Source organism: Amyelois transitella, chromosome W (assembly GCF_032362555.1).
Source record: "Amyelois transitella isolate CPQ chromosome W, ilAmyTran1.1, whole genome shotgun sequence".
Lineage (NCBI taxonomy): Eukaryota > Metazoa > Arthropoda > Insecta > Lepidoptera > Pyralidae > Amyelois > Amyelois transitella.
Window position 1 is genome coordinate 8,653,986 of NC_083536.1, and position 24,963 is coordinate 8,678,948.

General features: G+C 38.7%; 2 protein-coding genes and 2 pseudogenes across 2 annotated transcripts; 1 reads left to right on the forward strand and 3 right to left on the reverse strand.

Annotated features, from left to right (window-relative positions):
• Positions 1 to 4,036: 4,036 nt before the first annotated feature.
• LOC132904148 (uncharacterized) lies at positions 4,037 to 7,163 on the reverse strand (annotated as a pseudogene).
• A 3,022-nt stretch (positions 7,164 to 10,185) lies between these two features.
• LOC132904266 (uncharacterized) lies at positions 10,186 to 11,402 on the reverse strand. Its single transcript, XM_060954193.1, has one exon. The coding sequence runs from the start codon at positions 11,395 to 11,397 to the stop codon at positions 10,186 to 10,188; it is 1,212 nt and encodes a 403-aa protein (XP_060810176.1). The 5' UTR covers positions 11,398 to 11,402.
• Positions 11,403 to 11,479: 77 nt separating this feature from the next.
• On the reverse strand, positions 11,480 to 13,976 carry LOC132904149 (uncharacterized; annotated as a pseudogene).
• A 1,271-nt stretch (positions 13,977 to 15,247) lies between these two features.
• Positions 15,248 to 16,063, forward strand: LOC106141297 (uncharacterized). Its single transcript, XM_060954067.1, has one exon. The coding sequence runs from the start codon at positions 15,248 to 15,250 to the stop codon at positions 16,061 to 16,063; it is 816 nt and encodes a 271-aa protein (XP_060810050.1).
• Positions 16,064 to 24,963: the final 8,900 nt, after the last annotated feature.

Consider the following 24,963-nt stretch of genomic DNA (forward strand, 5'->3'; position numbering starts at 1 on the left):
CTACACCTATGTTTATGACGAACGTTGACTTAGAAACGTCGGAGGAAGACATAAGCAACTACATTCTTAAGAAAACTAAAGAGTAAGCTTGAGAAAATCTCCACAAAAAAGCAGAATGATTACTATGCTTATAAGTTTTTCATTTCTAGGTTAAAATTACAGATGTTCCTAGATGAAACGCTGTGGCCACAAGGCATTATTTTCAGGCGTTTTGTACACTTCAGAACAAGATTGAGTGGAACTACACATAGTTCCCAGACGGCCGCCATAAAACATAACAGTGGATACAAAAAAATTAATAAGCTTTAATTGCAAAAATGTAAAGCGGTCCATCAATGGTATACGTGAACTGTGTAAAACTTGTAATGTGCTTGCGTTACAAGAGACATGGTTATTACCACAAGAATTGCAGTACTTAAATATGTAGTATAAGTGATGAATTTAGCCGCACAGGAACATCTGCGATGAACCCGGAGGAGGGGATGCTGCGCGGGCGGCCATATGGTGGTACGGCTATACTTTGGCGGCGAAGTGTTTGTGTTGTGCTAGTGGAGTGCAATAATCCTCGTATATCTGCCAACCTGGCTGAGTTCACGGACATCCTCGGCGCGGTAAGTGCAATTATAGATAGTTGCAATACTGAGTGCGTATATATACTTGGTGATTTTAATGCACATCCGACTGAAGACTTTTTTAAGGAACTGACAATATTTTGTGAGGAGCAGGAGTGGTGTTGTGTTGATGTAGAAATGTTGAAGGGCTTGCAAAATTTTACATTTGTATGTGGAGTCTGGTGTGTAACACGGTGGCTTGATCACTGTATAGTGACTAAAGCAACCTTACAATCAGTACGCCGTGTTTACATAAACTATGATGTATTTTGGTCTGATCATTTCCCTTTAACACGTTCAACGCCATGTCAGACAATGTTGAGCGACATTTGTCTTTCTCCACTTGCCATACAAAAAAGTTGTAATATGGCAAAAAATCATTTTTTGTTTTATTAGTTCATATGAATATTTAAGCGTTTTAAACTATTGCAATATTAAGGAAACTGCTGAAAACAGTCTAATAACGGCAATAGCTCGAGTCGCCCAGCACTGTCCCCCATGGCCCCCTGTGTAAGATCATGTCCATTTCATACGCTCTGAGCCGCGCGGGTCAGGTTGTCGCCCACTCCGCGCGCGCCGCGCGCCCCTCGCTCTCTAGCTAGCACAAAAAAAAAGAGGCGTCGTATAATTCAATCGGATAGTGAGACCAGCGAACATGAGGCAGTCCTTCCTGATACTTCAGGAAGTACACCCTCAACAAATGTTTGGACTGAACCAAAAGGTAACCAGCGCAAAATTATTCCTTTCACCGAAATTTCGGGTGCTCCGTTGCATGTCAAATTATCTATGTCTAATAAGTCACCCATAGATTTTTATTCACTATTACTAACCGACGATATACTTCAACAAATTGTTAACCACACTAATTGCTATGCAATTGCTAAAATAACGAATATGCCCGAAGCCACATCCGGTGCACGTATTAGACAGTGGCGTGCTACTAACTTGACAGAGATGAAACAATTTTTTGGCTTGATTTTATTTATGGGATTGGTGAAGCTTGTTAAATTGTCAGATTATTGGTCAAAAGACCAAATATACGGACACACGTTTGCGAGGACTGTGATGTCTCGAAACCGCTTTGAGTTGCTTTTGCAAATGCTTCATTTCTCCGATATTGACGACCAAAACAAAGAAGACCGATTGCATCGAGTTCGTCAGCTAGTGGAAAACCTAAATGCAAATTTTAAAAAGAATTATACTCCTACTGAAGACATCTGTATCGATGAAAGCATGGTGCCCTTCCGTGGAAGGATAGTATTTCGTCAATATAATAAACAAAAACGTCATAAGTATGGCATAAAGGAGTTTTGCTTTGCACGATTCCGGGTTATACCTATAAAGTAAGCAATTACGCAGGTAAAAATGACGAAACTAATAATACACCAACAAATGTTGTCATGTCTTTATGCGAGGACTTGTTGAATAAAGGACATACTCTCTATACCGACAACTGGTATACTAGCGTAGATTTGGCACGAAAGCTCATAGACAAAGAAACGCACCTGGTAGGAACCATTCGCAAAAATAGAAGACAGTTGCCTAAAGATGTTGTAACTGCTAAACTACGAAAAGGCGAGTTTGCTGCAGCTGAGAGCTTTGATGGAATAACTATGATGAAATGGAAGGACAAGCGTGACATGTACGTGCTGTCCACGAAGCATTCGATACAATTTCAAGATGTAAATAAACGTGGCAAAATTGTGTCTAAACCAAAAATTGTTGTAGACTATAATAAAGCCAAGGGGGCAGTTGATTTGGCTGATCAATTGGCTGCTTATTCAACACCTTTGAGAAAATCCCTTAAGTGGCATAAAAATCTCGCCATTAATTTATTGCTCAATACTACATTGGTGAACGCCCATATTTTGTATCAAAAAGTCACAAATAAAAAGATACCTATAAGTGACTTTAGAAAAGGCATTGTGGAACCATTTTGTACGCAGACACATGTACAAGAAATTGAAGATGTAAGACCTAAAAGGTTGAAACACAAACTGGTGAAGAAAGAAGGAAAGAGTTCAGTTGTCAGGAGATCATGCTCTCAGTGTTACAAGAACATTGTACAGAGTGAAGGAAGGAAGCAAGCTAAAAATAAAGTAAAAAAAGTACAAACATTTTGTAATGATTGTCCAAATAAACCATTTTTGTGTTTGGATTGCTTCAATAAAGCACATCGTGCTGTTTAAAATATTTTATAAATAAAAATTCATGGTTTTTTATAAGTTTCATAAGGTATTAACTATTTTAATGTAGGTATATCATGGATGAGATTCAAATAAGAATGGTCTCAAAACGATCTCATAATTTCATAATTTTGTTACTTTATAACTCAATTCCATTATAATTCTTGTGTTTTGTAATTTACCAACCCTACAGTCATTCGATTTCAATAATTTATTCATCACTAAACATAAAATAAACAATTTGTTATGTTACATTAAAGTCGGAAAAATCGATGTAGAAAATGGCAAAAAATTTCAGTAATTAATGGAAATCTTTGAGTGCTGTGATATCCAATCTGTTCTGCGGAGCCGCGCGGGTCATTTTATAGGCGAAACAGCCTAGAACTACTGCCCGGCGGCTCAACGGAGAAGTTTGAAAATAGCTCTGACCGCCGGACAGCCTTGTCCCCCACGGCCCGAACGAGACATACAAGTGCCGGTCAACATTGTCCGACATGGCCTATTTAGAAAGAGTTACATTTATTGCTTGGCGTTCAACGTGTTAATAATTGAATGTGATTTTGAAATAAGCTCGCTAGCAATGTGTGAGACTAAATACATATTAAATAAAGTATTATATAATAATAATAATAATAAATTTTCTTTAATCAAGTAATAAAAACTCATAGTGTGTTAGTAACAATGTGCTTAGGTACCTATGTTAGTAAAATAAACATTATTCTTTAAATTATTTTCTTTCTATGCCACTTGATATGGCACAGCTCCGACATACATATACACAATCCAGCCTGCCCTCAATCATGGCCAGGATGCTATTGGTGCCCCCTCGCACCCTGCGCACCAGAGATGCACATCTTTTACGCATAGTTGCGTAAAAACAATCTACGCGAGCCTCCGCGAACATCCCTGATGCACTACAAGAGCGAGACAACCCCAACAGCACCCTGAGTGCATTGTTGTATTGGACACGGAGCGCGTGATACGCCTTCTGAGTATAGTTAGCCCACAGGCTGCACGAGTAAAATGACGTACAGAAAGCTCGAAACAAAGTGATTTTAACTTCTCGTGAACAACGTGCAAACCTGCGAGCCAACATGTTTGCTCTCACCGATAACGCCCTCCGTTCCCTTTCCATATCCCCATCATCCCTAAGGTCCGGAATCAAAATATGACCAAGATATTTAAATGTGTACAACCTTTTTATTTCACATTTATTAAGGAGAACAGATGGTACAACATCTAATCGTCTGTTCCTGACCCCAAAGACCATTGTCTGACTTTTATTTACATTATATAACAAGCCATGAGTATCGGCGTATGCTTCGCAGATAGCAACAAGCTTTCTTAGGCCGCAGACAGACGCGCTCAGCAGCACCATGTCGTCGGGGTAACTAATGTTGTTCACGTTGACACCGTATGTAACAGCCGACCCTGGTACCGCTGAGCTCGCCTATCAGTTCGTCCATATAGAGGTTGAAGAGAGAAGGGGAGGTCAGTCCACCTTGTCTCACACCGCACTCCAACCCAAACGGCTTAGACAAGACTCCATCTCATCGGACATGATTGATTTGATTTCCTTACCAGTATTTAAAAATGTTTATGAGTTCTCTAGGCATTCCAACTTTTTCAAGCTTTTTCCACAAAAGGTCGTAAGAAACCAGATCAAATGCCCGGGATAGGTCCAGGAAACAAGAAAATATAGGCGTTTTGCGTTTTACATAATACATTATAGTGTGCTTGACACTCAATATAGCGTTTTCTGTTGACAGCCCGGGTCTGAAGCCAAATTGATTATCATTTAGCTGTATATACCTATTCAAATGAATATTAAGCACACCATCGAGCACTTTAGAAATCACTGTTGCCAGTGATATTGGCCTATAGTTATTTTTATCTGACAGATCGCCCGATTTGTTTTTAACTATAGGTACAACCACTGTACGCATCATATCTTGAGGCATGTAACTGTGACCTACACAGAAATTAAATAACATGTATAATATTCGGGGTAAGTGCGTACCCGCAAATCTTAAATGCTCAATGCTGAGCCCATCATGGCCAGGGGATTAACCTCTAGACATTGTTTTAATGACACTTTCTATGTCTTTGACCGTGAACATTATCTCCCTTTCCATTCCGGGCTCAACATCCAACATTGAGCGAACAGGCCCCAACGGTGACTTAACCCCAAAATGATCAACAAATAAATTAGCTATCTCCTCAGATTCACTTACTCCACAAACGCTCGAAGGCAGACCAGGCTTACATTGTAGCTTATTAGTGTGTTTCCAGAAGGACCGAAAGTCATTTTTTGAGTGGTGCGAGGCCAAGATATTCATTTTTATTTGATCTTTGTTATTTTGACACCACTTCAGACGTGATTTGAAAATTTTTCTACTTTCACACATATCTTTATAAATAAGACCCGTCGTGGGTCTTCCGTACCAATTCCACCAATAAAATTTCTGCCCAGCCTCCCTATGAGCCTCTGCTATGTGTTTATTCCAACCAGCAACTGTCTTTCTTTTTGATTTTATAACCGGCCATCCAACCTTAGAAGATGCGCTGAGAGCCGCTATAATATCCCGATAAAATCTATCTATTACAATTTTGTGGGCGCTGTTGTTACACACTTTTTCACTACAACTGCGAAACTCATGCGGAAAGTCAATATTTCTTATTCTTTTATTACATTCCTCATGATATATGTCTATTTGATCGGGTGTTCTTTCCCCCCATACAATCTTATTTCAATTAACCTGCCTTGGCAATTTAGTAGGCAAAATAATATTTAGCATTTGACTCGGTGAAATGGCCTGTATTATGGGACACACTATTGCAAATGGGCACGCCTTTACATCTAGTCCACCTTTTAAGACGGCTATACGAGGATGGAACAGCCTCTGTGCGCACAGAAGACGTCTTGTCAGGAAACTTTCGCCCTAGTGCCGGAGTACGCCAGGGATGCATAATATCACCGCTCTTGTTCAATGTATACACTGAGTTAATAATGCGCATCACTCTAGAGGATTGGACAGACGGTGTGAAAATTGGTGGATACAAAATTGCCAATCTACGTTATGCTGATGATACCACTCTCTTTGCAACTAGTACCCAACACATGGAAGATCTACTTCAGAAAATGGAACGTGTTGGCCTCGAGTTCGGTCTGAAAATAAATCGCAGCAAGACGAAGATGATGGTTGTGGATCGCGCTAACAGTAATTCGCCAGAAGTAACTAGAATCGCGAACTGTGACGTGGTCCAATCGTACACTTACCTTGGCGCTCTGATTTCGAATAACGGTGGATGTATCGACGAGATAAAGCGACGAATGGCAATCACAAGATCGGCAATGGACAGAATTAGAAAAGTATGGAGGAATCGTAGCATCACTAAGACCACAAAGACCAGACTGGTGCGCACGCTTATTTTCCCCATATTTTTGTACGCTGCTGAAACGTGGACATTGCGAGAAGTGGAAAGAAAAAAGATAGACGCCCTAGAGATGTGGTGCTGGAGGAGAATGCTTGGTGTGTCTTGGACAGAGTTCCGCACTAACGTCTCGATACTCCAAGAGCTCGGTATTAAGCAGCGACTATTTCCCTTAGTACAATCTCGCATTTTGTCATTCTTTGGACACGTTACAAGGAGAGGCAACGGATCCATAGAACGGCTTGTTGTCCAGGGTAAAGTGGAAGGCTCTCGACCGCGCGGAAGGTCACCCATGCGATGGACCGACCAAATAAAGTCTGTGATTGGCGGTTCACTTAACGCGTGCAGCAGGATGACTTCCAGCAGGGAGAAATGGCGGGACATCGTAAGGCGCTCATTGGCGCCCGCCTCCAACACTACATGATGACCACGACCACTCTGTCAAGAGTGACACGACTAAGAAGAAGAAGAAGAACATATAAACATAATCTATATTGCAATTGTCTATAATGGCACTCACCGAGCTACATAAATCCGTAAAATCCACAATGTTGACAGCCTCATCCGTAGGCATGTACACGCACATCACTATAAAAGATTTCTTATTCAACACTATTTTGATCGCGCAAATACGCGGATTATTACACTCAATAACGCTAACATCACTGAAAACACTGTGCCGCCAGAGAAGCGCTATGCCCCCATAGGGCCTGCCCCGGCGCGTGCCCAGGCTCGCGTCCATCGCCGACACACCCGTGTAGCTGAAGTTCGACCTTACCGAATTAAGAAACGGTAACTCTTCTGTATATAGCCACGTCTCCTGTAAGGCTATGATATCGCAAGTTTGGTACAAATCACGTACGTTATCAATAGAACGTTTCACGTTCTTGCAATTAAAAGTAACAAACTTCACAGTATTTTTATTAGTCATTACGGGGTATTGAGGGCCTATTTATATGAACAAAGTTTACAGGTCGCGTTTTAAAATTTAATGAATGAATGAATGAAATAGTATTTATTTAAGTAACCAGGACTCATAATATGTTAGTAAACTTAAAGCTATGTTAGTACTAATAGTAATTAATTAAATTTATAAAATTACAGTAATAAAATTCATAAAATTATATTAATAAAGTTCATAAAAGTCATTAATATAATTTTATTGTTCAGCCCATTTCTGCACCATCCCCCCGGCAATAGTGCAGCAATGGTTGACAAATGGGCCATCCAGCCTGCTCGCCACCATGCGCAGGATGCTGTTGTTGCTCTCCCGCACCCTGCGCACCAAGGACGCACATCTCTTCCTCATAATTGCGTAAAAGCAGTCTAGACGTGCATCTGCGAACATCCCTGATGCGCTACAGAAGCGAGGCAGCCCCATCAGCATCCTGAACGCATTGTTGTATTGAACACGAAGGGCGTTGTAAGATTTTTGAGTATATCTTGCCCATAGTGCACACGTATAAAAAGAAGAGCAGTAAGCTTTAAACAGGGTGACTTTGACTTCCCTCGTGCAGCGCGCAAATCTGCGGGCAAGCATGTTCGCTCTGACTGACAACGCCCTCCGCTCCCTCTGAATGTCTTCATCATCCCTGAGGTCGGGAGTCAACATATGACCTAGATATTTGAATTTATAAACTCTCTGTAGTTCAGTGCTATTGAGAAGTACTGGTGAAATGTTGTCATATTGTTTCCTCCCGTCCCCAAAGACCATGACTTGACTCTTTTTAACATTGTATATCAAGCCATGTGAGAGGGCATACGCTTCGCAAGTTGCGACCAACTTTCGCAGCCCACAGACAGACGCACTCAGCAGCGCCACGTCGTCCGCGTAACTAATGTTATTGACGCATACGTCATCTATGTGACAACCGACACTAGCACTGCTGAGCATGTCTATCATCTCGTTTATATACAGATTAAAGAGCGTGGGTGAGGTTAAGCCCCCCTGCCGCACCCCACACTCCAATCTATACGATCGAGACAGAACCCCGTCCCATCGCACACCATTTTCCTGGTTTGAGTACCAATATTTGAAAATATTTATAAATTCAACAGGTAGGTTGGCATTTTTGAGTTTTTTCCATAAGATGTCGTAGGAAACCAGGTCAAAAGCGGTCGAAAGGTCGAGGAAACAGCAAAAAACTGGGGTTTTGCGCTCTGTGTAGTAAGAGACAGCGTGCTTAAAACACAGTACTGCACTTTCAGTGGATAGATTCGGTTTAAATCCAAATTGATTATCGTGCAGATTTATATGCTTGTTTAGTTGTGTATTCAACACGCCATCAAATACTTTTGATATAACAGTGGCAAGCGAGATAGGTCTATAATTCTTTTTGTCACCAAGGTCGCCAGTTCTATTTTTAACTATGGGCACTACTATCGTGCGCATCATATCCTTTGGCATATAACTATGACCTAAACAAAAATTAAACAATAAAAACAGAACTCTTGGCAAATGAGGGCCTGCAAATTTGAGATGCTCGATACTGAGCCCGTCGTGTCCAGGTGATTTACCTCTGGACATCGATTTCACAAGCATTGCTATGTCCTTAACTGAAAACGATAATTCCCTTTTCACACCGGGCACAATATTCAGCCTAGACAATGAGTGCCCGAGTGGCGATTCAACTTTAAAATGATCCACAAACAGATCAGCAATGCCCGCGGGATCACTCACGCCGCCAACGCTCACGGGCTGATTCGGCCTACATTGCAGGCGGTTGGTGTGCTTCCAAAATGAACGAAAGTCCTTTTTGTTATGATGGGAGGCTATTATATCCATCTTTATTTGAGTTTCATGGTCTTGGCACCATTTTAAACGCGATCTAAATATCTTTCTAGTATCACACATTTCTTTATATATATGACCTTCTTTAGGTTTACCCTGCAGGAGCCATAACTGCAACTTGAGCCTGGCCAGCCCGTGAGCCGCCGCGACATGTTTGTTCCAGCCAGCAACTACCTTTTTTGTGGGTTGTTTCTTTTTACATGACATTGTAGAGGAGTCTTTAAGAACTTGCACTATGCTATTGTACAATCCGTCTATTATACTCCTATGACTAGAAATATTGCACATCCTATCGCAACACTCATGCAGTTCGGATGGAATATCAATGGACTTTAACCTTTTGTGACATTCTTCTCGATATAAATCAATTTGTGCAGGTGTCCGTTCGCCCCACACAACTTCATCATTATATAAGATGCGTGAACATTTTACAGGCACAACAACATTTAAATTACATTCCACTACTAGAGGATAGTGATCAGACCAGAAAACATCGTGAACAACATATACATTTTGTACAGAGTTTAATGCTGCTTTCGTCACCAAACAGTGATCGAGCCACCTCCTAGCACCATTTATTTCACTAACATAAGTGTACGTGTTGGAAGTTAAACCTAAAATATTGAAGTCAACACAAGACCATTCCTGGTCCATGCAAAAGTTCATTAGCTCATAATAAAATTGTTCATGAGGATGAGCATTATAATCTCCCAGCATATAGGCACAGTCTACGCTACAGCTATCTATTAAAGCACTTACCGCACTTAGAACATCCGTAAAATCCGCCAGGTTATTTGTCTCATCCGTAGGCATATAGACACTAAGCACTAAAAATGACTTTTCTTTGATCACTATTTTAATAGCACACACACGCGGATTATTGCACTGTATAACGACCACATTGTCAAAAATACTTCGGTTCCAGAGTAGAGCAACGCCCCCGTATGGTCGGCCCCGTAACGGGCCCGCCGATGAATCGATCGCAGATACTCCAGTACAGCTAAACTCACTACTTATTGTGCTCAGTAAGGGCAATTCTTCAGTGAGAAGCCATGTTTCTTGTAAAGCGACTATCTGATGTGACTTACACAGATCACGAACATTATCGATCGAGCGTTTTACATTTTTACAATTAAAAGACACAAATTTATATGTATCCATATTAATGTTTTAATTGGCCGACTTCTTTATCAGAAGTTACATTCTTGCGTTTCAATTTGAAATTGACAAAACGACGAAAGATTATTCCTTCTGGCCATATCTTTTCATTAAGAAACAACGATAGTTTGTTACGAGGAACAAAGAATTTGTAGGCGTTGTAATCACATTGACGCTTAATGGATATCTTTTCCAGTGTTATTGTTTCCTGCGTCATCTTACTGACATATCTCACGATATCCGATGGACACGTATCTTTGTGTACATTGGTTATAAAAACCGGAACTTTTCGTTCCGCCGCTCGAAACATTTCGCCAGTCTCAACTACGACGGTGCCAGATTTGCCTTCGACACGATTTTTAGACTTTTTCTTCTTTTTCTCAACAGTCCACTCCTTATTTTTATTCGCGGCTACCTGGGCGTAAGTTTCATTCTTAGTCAACAAAACGCGGTCGCCGGTCAGCTGTTCACTAGGCAGTTCGATACTACTGTGCTGAGCGTGTGAGTCATCATCGTTCAACTCCTCATTCCGAATAGATAACGGTTTCACGGCCGATTCTTTTGTATCGCGCGGCGCACAGCTACTACCCTCCAACTGTTTTGTGTTGATGCTTCGATAATGCAAACTGTAATCGTTGGAACAGCTGGGATTGTCATCGTCATCATTAACAATAGAATCCTCGAAAAGGGACAAACCAATCGGTCCGCTATCACGATAAGCTCCTCTCTTCATGTTTATTTTTGCGGTTGAGAATGGTGGCGAAATAGTTTTAGAACTAAATTCTTTTCTCATAGATTCAAGCTGCTCGACGGTTACGTAGGAAGTCTGCATTTGCTTAATTTCAGCTTGTAACACAGCCATATCTTTCATAAGTTTACAGACGTCCAAGTGATCGAGAGTTATGGGTGGTAGCTTCTCCAAATCACGGGCTACAAAAACAGGCAACATATCTGGTTCGGTTACCTTCAAGAAATGTAGCATATCGTAAATCAATCGGTCTTCTTTTCCTTTTCCCTTCCGCGCAATTTTCCGAAGATTTGACGGTACAGATTCAAACAGCAAAGAATGCGAAGTTTGAATATCTTCACTCGAAAATGTTCCTGTACAAATTCTGACCAAGGTCTCTTCATCAGCGCTAGACAGCTTGGCCCTCAGATAGGCCAACAGCTCGTCTATAACCACATTACAGCTAGCACACTTCACTGAACACGACATTTTTGCGAGACGCAATTTCGCATCCGAAAAACACGCACGGCACGGGAGTCTGCGCGCGCGCGACTGGATATAGCTTAATAAAGCGCCAGAAAATTATACCCTAAGGCCATATTTTCTCATCCAGAAACATAGAAAGCTTGTTATGTGCTACAAAGAATTTACATTCAGTCAGAAAAGTATCGGGAATGGATTATTTATTTATGGTTCCAAATTCAAATTTTTGTTTTTTTTGTTGTTGTTAGATTGGCACAACTGTTTTCCATTTTGGCGCGGAGTTTGAGTTGCATCTGTTGTTTACATTAAATACAGTGCTATTTTTAGTTATATCATATCTAGTGTGTATTGCTAATTTCATAATGGATAAAAACATCGAACAAAGAGTTTGTCTTAAATTTTGCATTGCCAATGGAATATCGTGTTCGGAGTCACTGAAAATGTTACAGAAGGCTTACGGTGAATCGACTTTATCAAAAACTCGTGCTTATGAGTGGTACAAAGCGTTCAAAAGCGGTCGAGATGTGATGGAAGATTTGCCTCGCTCTGGTAGGCCATCAACGTCTGCAACTGAAGTTAACATCGCAAAAGTGAAGGAAATAGTGACTGAAAATCCTCATTCAACTTTGAGAGAGATAGCCACCGAACTTTCTGTATCTCACGAGTCGATCCGTACCATTTTAACTAATAATTTGGGTATGAAACATGTTGCCGCTCGGCTAGTCCCAAAAGACCTGAATTTTTTTCAAAAACTCAATCGCATGCGAGTCGCTGAGGACATGCTAGAACGAGTCAATTCCGACCCAACATTCATGAAACGCATTGTTACTGGTGACGAGACGTGGGTTTACGAGTTTGAAATGCAAACTAGTCAACAAGCTTCGGAGTGGCGCCTTCCAACTGAACCGAAACCGAAAAAACCACGCCAAAGTCGTTCAAAAGTCAAAGTCATGTTGACTGTTTTCTTTGACTATCGCGGTGTTGTGCACTCGGAATTCTTGCCGGAAGGTCAAACGGTAAATAAGGAATATTATTTGAGTGTTATGCGGCGTTTAAGAGAGCAAATCCGACGAAAAAGGCCAGATTTGTGGAAAGAAAATTCTTGGATTTTGCACCATGATAATGCACCTTCGCACAAGGCCATCATTGTGAACGAATTTTTAACCAAACACTCAACAAATACCATCGAGCAACCACCATATTCACCAGATATGGCTCCAGCCGACTTTTTTCTTTTTCCTAAACTCAAATTACCACTTCGTGGCACCCGTTTTCAATCGGTAGAAGACATAAAAGAGAATTCGCGGCGAGAACTGACCTCAATTCCGGAAACAGCGTTTAAAAAATGTTTTGATGATTGGATTATTCGTTGGCGTAAGTGTAACCTTTCTAAAGGAGCATATTTTGAAAGTGATAAAATAAATTTGGATGAATAACAAACAGTTTGTGTATTATTGATCTTTTCCTGCTACTTTCTTGACAGAGTAGTATAAGCGTGGTAATCGCACTCACGCCTAATAGCTATTTTTTCTAGCTTTACTGTTTCCTGTGTCTTTTTACAAATATACCGAACGATGTCCGATTCAGACGTATCTTTGTGCACGTTAGTAATAAATAACGGTATAAATCTCTCCGCCGCTCTGAACATCTCATCCTCCTTTACTAAAAATGTTCCTTTTTTCACCTCAATACGGTTTTTCGACGATTTAACCTTCTTTTGCACAACTGTCCATTCATTCACCACACCACACCGGACTTTAAAACCGCCGCATAAGATCCTTTTTGCCGCCGTCGTCAGTCGAGCAGTTATCATCAGCTGGCTGCTTAGTAAGTACACGCGGTGACTCATTGCGCGCCCTGTTCTCGCTTAAACTTGCCGTCTTCAAGCCGCTGACCATTGAACGAGATATTTCGTTATCGGTATAAGTTTTGCATCTACCCTCATTTTGAAAATTGATCTGGTTTCGAAACTGAAGATTATTGTTATCATTATTTAATGTCGAGATAATCTCATCCTTATCAGTAATCAGACACGACTCATCAAACTGCGACAGTCCTATTGGTCCGCTGTCCCTGTATGCGCCTCTCTTCATATTAACTTTGACAGCAGAGAAGGGGGGCGACCTGTTATTCATATCAAGACACTCCTTCCTTATATCTTCCAGTTGCTCAACAGTGGCATAAGATGACTTTATCCTTTTTATGTCCTCCTGTACCAGCACTAAATTCTTTAGTAGCTTGGACACATCCAGGTGGTCAAAGGTTATAGGCGGTAGTTTCTCGAGTTCACGAGCCACAAACACTGGCAAACTATCAGGCTCTGTTACCTTGAAGACGTTTAGTATGTCGTACATAACACGCTCTTCCTTCTTCTTTCCTTTCCGTTCAATTTTTCGCAAGTGATTGGAGGAAAAAGAATCAAATAGTAAGTTATATGACTTCTGTATTTGCTCAGTTGTGTAGGTTGACGCACTTATTCTCACTAAACTTTCCTCATCACATATTGATATTTTATTCTGAACGTAACACAAAAGTTCGTCAATTATAATATTACAACTATTGCACTTCACGGTACAGGACGTCATTTTTGCGAAATAAAGTGATCTCGCATTCGGCGGTACGCACAACACGAGCGGATGCGCGCGTGCGACTGAATTATGGGATGAAAGGAATATAGACCAGATTAATATGTATTCTGCCACTGCTCATGAGCAACTTAGACTCATTGACTTTCCACTGGAACTAAGTAACTGTGCTGATCGAACTTGTAATATTGCAGACCACGGGCAAGTCATTGATAGGCTGTACAGTGATATTGTCCACGCTCTTAAGTAGGGCGGGGGTGACTAGTCGAGAGGGTTTTAGGTATAGGAAAAAGAAAGTTGTAATAGGATGGAATAAGCATGTGGGTGAAGCACATAGGAGGGCTAGGGAGAAGTTCATGCTTTGGCTATGGCACGGTAAACCAAAATGTGGTAATATTTATGGGGAAATGTGTGAGGCTAGAAAGGAGTTCAAAAAACGTCTGAAATAGTGTCAAACCCACGAAGATGAAATTAACATGGACATTCTGGCCTCACATCATTCGAAAAATAACTTTCGCTCATTCTGGAAGGCTACAAAAAGATTGAACGAAAAGCCTAGTCTTCCTGTTAGTGTGGATGGTGTATGTAAGGCAGATGACATAGAAAATATTTTTAAAGATCATTTTACAGTTAAATCGCCATTGGGCCCATCGCGAACGGTGCTAAATGCTGAGAGTGGTATGGAAGTGGGCATTAAAATGACAACAAAGGAAATACAAATGGTTATAAAATCTATGTCTAGGGGTAAATCTCCTGGCCATGACGGTCTCAGCATTGAGCATCTGCAGCATGCCGGTCCACACTTGCCGAGACTGCTATTCATGCTTTTTAATTTGTGCTTGACTCATTCTTACTTGCCTGAAGATATGATTAAAACTGTGGTAGTACCTATAGTTAAGAGTAAAACCGGAAATCTTTCGGACAAACGTAATTACAGGCCAATATCACTGGCTACTATTATATCTAAGGTGTTTGATAGTATACTTAATAAACATTTAAATAACTTCTTTAAGCCCCATGACAATCAGTTTGGGTTTCGTCCAGGGTCAACTGAAACTGCTGTTTTGAGTGTTAAGCATACTATTAAATATTATACTAGTCGTCAGACAGCAGTTCACACGTGCTTTCTGGACCTGTCAAGGGCTTTTGACTTGGTTTCATATGACATTCTTTGGCAAAAATTAGAAAAGGCTCAGATACCTTTGGAACTTATCAATATTTTAAAATTTTGGTATGGGAACCAGGTTAATAGCGTGAAATGGGCCGGAAGCATGTCTGAGTCGTATGGGCTGGAGTGCGGCGTGAGACAAGGCGGGCTCTCCTCGCCAACGCTCTTCAACCTGTACGTCAATGACTTGATTGGCACGCTCAGTAACACTCGAGTTGGGTGTCACATAGACGGCGTCTGTGTGAATAATATAAGTTACGCGGACAACATGGTGTTACTGAGTGCGTCCCCCTGTGGTCTAAAAAAGTTGTTGGTCATCTGTGAAGAATATGCCAGTTCACACGGATTGCAGTATAATGTGAACAAGAGTGAAGTTATGATTTTTGAGGCCAGAGGCCAGAAGTCACCTGACATACCATCTGTCAAATTAAAAGGTGTAGTGATGAGGCAAGTTGACAGTGTTAAATACCTGGGGCACCTTCTTGTTTCTGACCTCAGGGACGATGTGGATGTTGAGAGGGAGCGGAGAGCGCTGGCGGTTAGGGCTAACATGATAGCTCGAAGATTTGCACGTTGCTCGAAGGAAGTGAAAATCACACACTTTCGAGCATATTGCACATCTTTTTACACATGTAGCTTATGGGTTACATATACCCAAGAATCATACAGCGCTCTCCGCGTCCAATACAACAACGCATTCAGGATGTTGATGGGGTTGCCTAAATTCTGTAGTGCGTCGGGGATGTTTGCGGAAGGAAAAGTAGATTGCTTCCATACTACCATGCGAAAGCAGTGTGCATCCCTGGTACGCAAAGTGCGGGCCAGCCCCAACAGCATCCTGAGAATGGTAGCCAGCAGACTGGACTGTGTGTATATTGGTCGCTGCTGTGCAGTCTCCCACGGAACTGTGCAGCAGTGACTGATGCATCTATTTATTTATTTATTTACTAGCTATAATACCCGGCTTCGCCCGGGAGTTGATATAAGATTACACGGTAGGTGAAATAAAAAAATAAACTTTGACGCGATAGTAAAAAAAATTATTGAAAACATTCGCTCATTGTTTACACTATTTGCTTATAAACAATATTTTTCATTTTATTGTCTGGAGTATATATATATATAGATTTTTCGGATTTCCTACCCTTGAGCAAGCTACACATAGCTGACCGTGAGAGAAGCAGGGTTCTTTGAGGTTAATGCCACAATATTTTAAAGTTTGTCCTTGCGCTTTGTTAATTGTAAAACTAAAAGTTAATTTACTTGGAAATTGCAGTCTTTTAAACTGAAATGGCAATTCAGAAGAGGTCAGTGGTATTCTAGGTATAAATACTGTTTGTCCTTTGTTCTTTCCAGAAATAAGTTCAGCTTCAATAATATTATTCGATAGCTGTTTTACGATCATTCTCGTTCCATTACATAGTTTTGGAGAGCTGAGATTTCTAAGTAGTATGATTGGAGATCCAATTTTGAGACGATGGCAGTGTAATGGCATTCCTGGTACTTGTAAAGAGTTCAGAAATTCTGTAGGGAAGTTGACACTTTCCTCACTGGATACCATCGTGTCCATCGATTTATATATTCTCTCTTCACCAGGTATTTTCTTTAGAATATTGAAATTGATATCGTCAACAACATTATTTTAGTGGCCAAAATTGCTCTTTGAAATAACCACTCTACGTTGGTATAGTTTTGAACAATATTTGGATAAATTTTGTCGATTAGATCGTTTTCAGTAGTGGCTTTGTTACAGAAATCACTATTGAGTTCAATGAGGCCGATCGTTTATTTATTTATTTATTTAAACTTTATTGCACAAAAAACAAAAATGTACAAAAGGCGGACTTAATGCCGTTTGGCATTCTCTACCAGTCAACCAGCTGACCAAACAGAAAAAAACTTTTGGTTGGTGGTGCGATAAAGTGCACATGCATATAATGAATACATTGTTCAGATTTATATATTTATGAGATTTAATATTGAAAAAAGAAATATATATATATATTTTATGGATTGCCAATTTTAAAAAGATTTATGTACAGAGTGTACTGAAATTTTGATTTAAGTTCAAATTAAACTACAATTAATTACGAGGATCCTGTGCCAAGCTCGAGCCAGATGTTTTTATCTTTAAGGTAATCATCAGTCCTATAATAAGCTTTCTCACAAAGTACTTTCTTTACATACTCTTTGAATTTTCGGTTGGGCATATCAAGAACAGACTCCGGCAACCTATTATAAAATCGTATACAGTTCCCCATAAATGATTTACTGACTTTGCTAAGCCTATGAAACGGTATGACTAATTTATGTTTATTACGTAAATTTCTATCAGTTGTGGCACTAACTTTTTGAAAAAAAAAGAGGTATTTTTCCTAACATACATTATAAGATCAAAAATGTACTGGGACGCTACTGTAGGTATGTTTATTTCCTTAAAGAGTTGTCTTAACGAGCCTCTTGGTCCTAAGCCGTAAATTGCGCGAACGGCCCTTTTCTGAATTATAAAAATAGTTTGTATATCAGCCGCGCTACCCCATAAAAGTAAACCATAAGATAACAAGCTATGAAAATGAAGCTGAAATAAACAAGCCTAGCTGTAGCTACATCTGTCAATTGTCGGATCCTCCTAACAGCATAAGCGGCAGAGCTAAGGCTATTGGATTGTTTAGAAATATGAGCACCCCACTGTAGCTTTGCATCAATTATAATTCCTAAAAACTTTGTATTTTCAACAAATTCTAATTTCTGACCTTCCAGTATTATGTCAGTATTGGCCTGCCTTACGTTTGGAAGGGTAAATGCATTGGATCTTATAAGCATTTAAAAGAAGATTGTTGGTTGAGAACCAGATAGATATGGCCGACAGTATATTATTAACCGAACTTACATTTTCGCTATGGCGATCTAATTTCAATATTAAAGAAGTGTCATCTAAAACTCATTTCAATCATTATCTGACGACGAACCATTTGAAAATATTTTGATATCACCTATAAATGATAACAGAATGAATAATAGCTGTCCTAATTTAAATATTAATTTAGAAGAAAAACTAGAAGAATTAGAAAAGAAATATAAAATTCTAGAAGAAAAATTACAAATATCAGAAAATGAAATAGAAAATCTTTCATTGGAAAATACCGAATTAAAACATAAACTTGCAAAGCATGAAGCGAAAACTAAAATTCTCACAAATATATGTAGTTCGAGTTCAAAAAAAAATATTACATTACGTAGAAATACAAAGAATATGAAATGCACAGAACTAGAATTCTTAGACGAAACAATATCAAATAATTTTTCTACAAAAAAAGAATCAACACCAAAGGAGAAACAAACAAAAAATACATACAAACGCAACATCTATCAGGAATAATGAAAACGAAGAGCCAACAAAATGTCTACTTCAAAAATATATGTAGTTGGCGATGAACAAGTATAGGGTCTTACTGAAGAAATAATAAAATTGCGCCTAGGAAAATGGAACGACAATTATAAGGTTCGAGGTGTAGTCAAGCCATTCGCCTCGAGTGTACATATTTTAAATAGTTGTAACGAGTTAAGAGATTCTGTTACAAAAAATGATATACTATATTAGTTTTGTCTCTTGGTTCTCACGATAAAAATCCATATAATATTTTAGCGAACTTATCTAATATTTTGTACAAATTTAAAGACTGTAAAATATTTGTACTAAGTATACATTCAGTCAGAAAAGTATCGGAAATGGATTATTTATTTATGGTTCCAAATTCAAATTTTTGTTAGTCTCGGCTAGTCCCAAAAGACCTGAATTTTTTTCAAAAACTCAATCGCATGAGAGTCGCTAAGGACATGCTAGAACGAGTCAATTCCGACCCAACATTCATGAAACGCATTGTTACTGGTGACGAGACGTGGGTTTACGAGTTTGACATGCAAACTAGTCAACAAGCTTCGGAGTGGCGCCTTCCAGCTGAACCGAAACCGAAAAAACCACGCCAAAGTCGTTCAAAAGTCAAAGTCATGTTGACTGTTTTCTTTGACTATCGCGGTGTTGTGCACTCGGAATTCTTGCCGGAAGGTCAAACGGTAAATAAGGAATATTATTTGAGTGTTATGCGGCGTTTAAGAGAGCAAATCCGACGAAAAAGGCCAGATTTGTGGAAAGAAAATTCTTGGATTTTGCACCATGAAAATGCACCTTCGCACAAGGTGATAAATGATAACAGAATGAATAATAGCTGTCCTAATTTAAATATTAATTTAGAAGAAAAACTAGAAGAATTAGAAAAGAAATATAAAATTCTAGAAGAAAAATTACAAATATCAGAAAATGAAATAGAAAATCTTTCATTGGAAAATACCGAATTAAAACATAAACTTGCAAAGCATGAAGCGAAAACTAAAATTCTCACAAATATATGTAGTTCGAGTTCAAAAAAAAAATATTACATTACGTAGAAATACAAAGAATATGAAATGCACAGAACTAGAATTCTTAGACGAAACAATATCAAATAATTTTTCTACAAAAAAAGAATCAACACCAAAGGAGAAACAAACAAAAAATACATACAAACGCAACATCTATCAGGAATAATGAAAACGAAGAGCCAACAAAATGTCTACTTCAAAAATATATGTAGTTGGCGATGAACAAGTATAGGGTCTTACTGAAGAAATAATAAAATTGCGCCTAGGAAAATGGAACGACAATTATAAGGTTCGAGGTGTAGTCAAGCCATTCGCCTCGAGTGTACATATTTTAAATAGTTGTAACGAGTTAAGAGATTCTGTTACAAAAAATGATATACTATATTAGTTTTGTCTCTTGGTTCTCACGATAAAAATCCATATAATATTTTAGCGAACTTATCTAATATTTTGTACAAATTTAAAGACTGTAAAATATTTGTACTAAGTATACATTCAGTCAGAAAAGTATCGGAAATGGATTATTTATTTATGGTTCCAAATTCAAATTTTTGTTAGTCTCGGCTAGTCCCAAAAGACCTGAATTTTTTTCAAAAACTCAATCGCATGAGAGTCGCTAAGGACATGCTAGAACGAGTCAATTCCGACCCAACATTCATGAAACGCATTGTTACTGGTGACGAGACGTGGGTTTACGAGTTTGACATGCAAACTAGTCAATAAGCTTCGGAGTGGCGCCTTCCAGCTGAACCGAAACCGAAAAAACCACGCCAAAGTCGTTCAAAAGTCAAAGTCATGTTGACTGTTTTCTTTGACTATCGCGGTGTTGTGCACTCGGAATTCTTGCCGGAAGGTCAAACGGTAAATAAGGAATATTATTTGAGTGTTATGCGGCGTTTAAGAGAGCAAATCCGACGAAAAAGGCCAGATTTGTGGAAAGAAAATTCTTGGATTTTGCACCATGAAAATGCACCTTCGCACAAGGCCATCATTGTGAACGAATTTTTAACCAAACACTCAACAAATACCATCGAGCAACCACCATATTCACCAAATTTCTTTTCTTTTATTACACAAACAAAATGGACACACAGCGAAATTTACAACTGGAGCAAGTCCAACAGACGCAGAGGCAACTGGAATCTCCATTAGATTGTCGCATGGCAGACTTTGAGAAGAGGCTTACTGCAGCACCATCAGCAGATATAGGTCAGTTGCAACGGGAGTTCCGGGACTTCAAGGAGTGTGTTTATTCCATCTTTCAAAATTTGCAACAGCAAATAGTAGATGTTTATTAGGAATTCTGGGACACTTTTGTGTTGTTGGACACAATAAACAAGATTCGATTCATTCTAAACACAAAACATTAGTCGAATGCACTCACCTGACTCCATTATAAAATTAATAAGAATCACCCGCGAGCTCGTGGAAAGATCACACACCGAACACACTTTTTACACATAACTGTTCACCGGTTGGAAGCACCGTGGTTAGTAACTTCCTGCGAGCCCTTGGTAAGATCACGCACCGATAATACTTCCTAATTCCTAACTGATGATCGGTTGAAAGCACCGTGGTAAGTAACTTTCTGCGAGCCCATGGTAAGATCACGCATCGACCACACTTCCTAATTCCTAACTGATGATCGGTTGAAAGCACCGTGGTAAATAACTTTCTGCGAGCCCATGGTAAGATCACGCACCGACCACACTTCCTAATTCCTAACTGATGATTGGCTGGAAGAAACCGTGGTAAGTAAACTTCCTGCGAGCCCGTGGTAAGATCACGCACCAACCACACTTCCTAATTGACTTTGCTTAACAATAATAGCAGAAACTTTAAATTATAAATAAACAGACCGACATTATAATCTTAATAAATTATCACACACAACACAACATCACAACTTAGTTCTTAGCAACAAAATGGTCTAACGTACGAACGAGTGAAATACGCAAAGTAAGTAGATACACAGCAATTAAGCGTGTTTACACACTTACTGAGTAAACACTTTTATATCAATTATAATTTGTTTGAAAGACAAAACCACTTTCAGGTATGTGCTCATAGGTATATGTACTAGAATTTGGGCTACATTCCAGCTTTCTTATGGTTAAGTCTACGTAATCAATATTATTATTAGAGAATAACATGAATCTCTATTGAAAGATCCTTGTAGATGTAATTGGACAACCGCTGCCTACTTAAGGATTTCATAGGTATGTATGTAACACAGAATATCAATACCATACTTTGAGTTTGTAAGTAAATTAAGTGTGTAGTCGTCCTAATAACAATATGCAGACATGCCAATGCAATATAATAAAAATTATCTCTAAGCATTAGCGGATGTGCTTTGTAGAATGACGGTGATCGAATATCAAAGTAAGTTTTGTAACAAAATACATAATTTGTTTATACCGATCTCTCATCCGCCGTGTGGTTCCTGGCACCAATAAAAAATAGGACCTCTCCATCTCTTTCCCATGAATGTCGCAAGAGGCGAGTAAGAAATAGGCTTCAGCGTGGTCTGTCAGCCTTTCAAGGTTGTTGGCTCTGTCTACCCCGCCAGGGATGTAGACGTGATTATATGGATGGATGGACTATTTCTCATTAGAGCGTGTTCCTGGTTGCATCCTCAAGGGTATGGCTTGGGAGCCCGGGGTCCGCTATATTTTGTTTATACCAATATTAAATGTTTCTCAAAGCTTTCAACGCATACATTTTACATTAAAACCTTTTTCATGAATTTCTTCATTTTAATCTAATTAATATTGATTTTAAATGGGGTATGGTAATCATTATAAATCCTATGTCTCCATCGTTCTCATAAATTATATAATCTATATTTTGAAAAAAATGTGGGCTCTGTCTACCCCAAAAGAGATATGGGCGTGATTATACATATGTATGTATATCATATATAAATCGGTTGAATAGTTTATGCGATAAAAATATTTTCTATTCATAACAAACAATATTATCTATGATGACTTGCTTTAGGAAAGAATTAGGCTAATAAAGTTGGAATTCTTTTTGTATATTATGAGCTATCAACTTGCTACTATTTGAATCTCTATTCTATCAAATGTGACCTTTCAGTCTTTTTAAATCTGTTAGCTCTGTCTACTCCTGATGTGGAAGTGTCAAACCAAGTGTCAAACAACATAAACCTAATAATTTTGCTCTCAATTATTTTAAGTTTACATGGCTAATTAGAAAGTTTATAACGTGAACATACACTGAATTCTGCTTGATGCTTAATCAAATGCAACAATATTTTAAAATCAATAACATTTTCCATTCCCAACAATATGGGTTCACTGCCGGGAAGTCCACCACTGATGCGGGAGTAGCACTTGTTACTCAAATCTATGACGCGTGGGAGAGTTCACAGGATTCAGTTGGAGTCTTTTGCGATCTCTCTAAAGCATTTGATTGCGTAGATCATCAGACACTTTTGCGTAAACTTCGTCAATATGGGTTTGACCACAAATCAACTAAACTAATGGCATCCTATTTGACTGATAGGCTTCAAACTGTAGATATTAATGGAGTAAAGTCAAGCGGATCAAGCGTCTCAATGGGTGTTCCTCAGGGCTCAATTTTAGGACCATTCCTCTTCTTGGTATATGTCAATGACCTGCCTTTTATGGTGGAAAAACAGGCGGGTATAGTGCTGTTTGCCGATGACACTTCTTTAATATTTAAATTAGATCGCCATAGCGAAAATGTAAGTTCGGTTAATAATATACTGTCGGCCATATCTATCTGGTTCTCAACCAACAATCTTCTTTTAAATGCTTATAAGACCCAATGCATTTACCCTTCCAAACGTAAGGCAGGCCAATACTGACATAATACTGGAAGGTCAGAAATTAGAATTTGTTGAAAATACAAAGTTTTTAGGAATTATAATTGATGCAAAGCTACAGTGGGGTGCTCATATTTCTAAACTATCCAATAGCCTTAGCTCTGCCGCTTATGCTGTTAGGAGGATCCGACAATTGACAGATGTAGCTACAGCTAGGCTTGTTTATTTCAGCTTCATTTTCATAGCTTGTTATCTTATGGTTTACTTTTATGGGGTAGCGCGGCTGATATACAAACTATTTTTATAATTCAGAAAAGGGCCGTTCGCGCAATTTACGGCTTAGGACCAAGAGGCTCGTTAAGACAACTCTTTAAGGAAATAAACATACCTACAGTAGCGTCCCAGTACATTTTTGATCTTATAATGTATGTTAGGAAAAATACCTCTTTTTTTTCAAAAAGTTAGTGCCACAACTGATAGAAATTTACGTAATAAACATAAATTAGTCATACCGTTTCATAGGCTTAGCAAAGTCAGTAAATCATTTATGGGGAACTGTATACGATTTTATAATAGGTTGCCGGAGTCTGTTCTTGATATGCCCAACCGAAAATTCAAAGAGTATGTAAAGAAAGTACTTTGTGAGAAAGCTTATTATAGGACTGATGATTACCTTAAAGATAAAAACATCTGGCTCGAGCTTGGCACAGGATCCTCGTAATTAATTGTAGTTTAATTTGAACTTAAATCAAAATTTCAGTACACTCTGTACATAAATCTTTTTAAAATTGGCAATCCATAAAATATATATATATATTTCTTTTTTCAATATTAAATCTCATAAATATATAAATCTGAACAATGTATTCTCTCGTCCACATTCTATTTTAAGTATAATTTAATATTGTGAAGTTGACGTTGTTGAAGAAAATGCTGCAGTGCAGTTTGCTACCGCTTCTTCTGCACTGACGCCTTGGAAGCGGCAGTAAACTTAGTTTTTAAGTAATTTATTTGACGTCAACCAATGTTGTTAAACCATACGACATTTATTAAGCGATATATAGTATCCTATAATAATGAATAAAATTTTTGAATTTTTTTTAATTTTTTTTTTTTAATTCTAAACTTCAAAACCAGCAGCAAGGTATGCTCTTATATTTAAAACATATAATCACTACACTTGCACTTTAATTTGATCAAGAAATTTGTTGAGGAAGAATAACCGAAGTTTTTTGAATTTACTTTTATTATTTTAAGAATATAATAACCAATTAGAAAATATTAAAAGGCGTACCTACATCACAAAGCGAAACGAATGACATCTAAACAAAATCAGCTGTCAAATATTGTCAGTCAGGCACGTCAGTTATTTAATTTTGACACTATTGTAATCTTGTGACATTGACATATTGATCTATTAAAATTAACATTGACATAACAAAAATTTAAACCAAGAATAGATTGTATACAGCGTAGTTCGAACTTCTTACATTATGATTATGAATAAAGGTACAGAAAAACAGCCCCTGAGAACCGTAAGACGGAACTTCGATGCAAGAAATGTTTAAAATCAATAATAAACAAAG

Excerpts from the sequence above, each read along its gene's own strand:
- LOC132904266 (XM_060954193.1), bottom strand. The coding sequence starts at position 11,397 with ATGTCGTGTTCAGTGAAGTGTGCTAGCTGTAATGTGGTTATAGACGAG.
- LOC106141297 (XM_060954067.1), top strand. The coding sequence starts at position 15,248 with ATGTCTGAGTCGTATGGGCTGGAGTGCGGCGTGAGACAAGGCGGGCTC.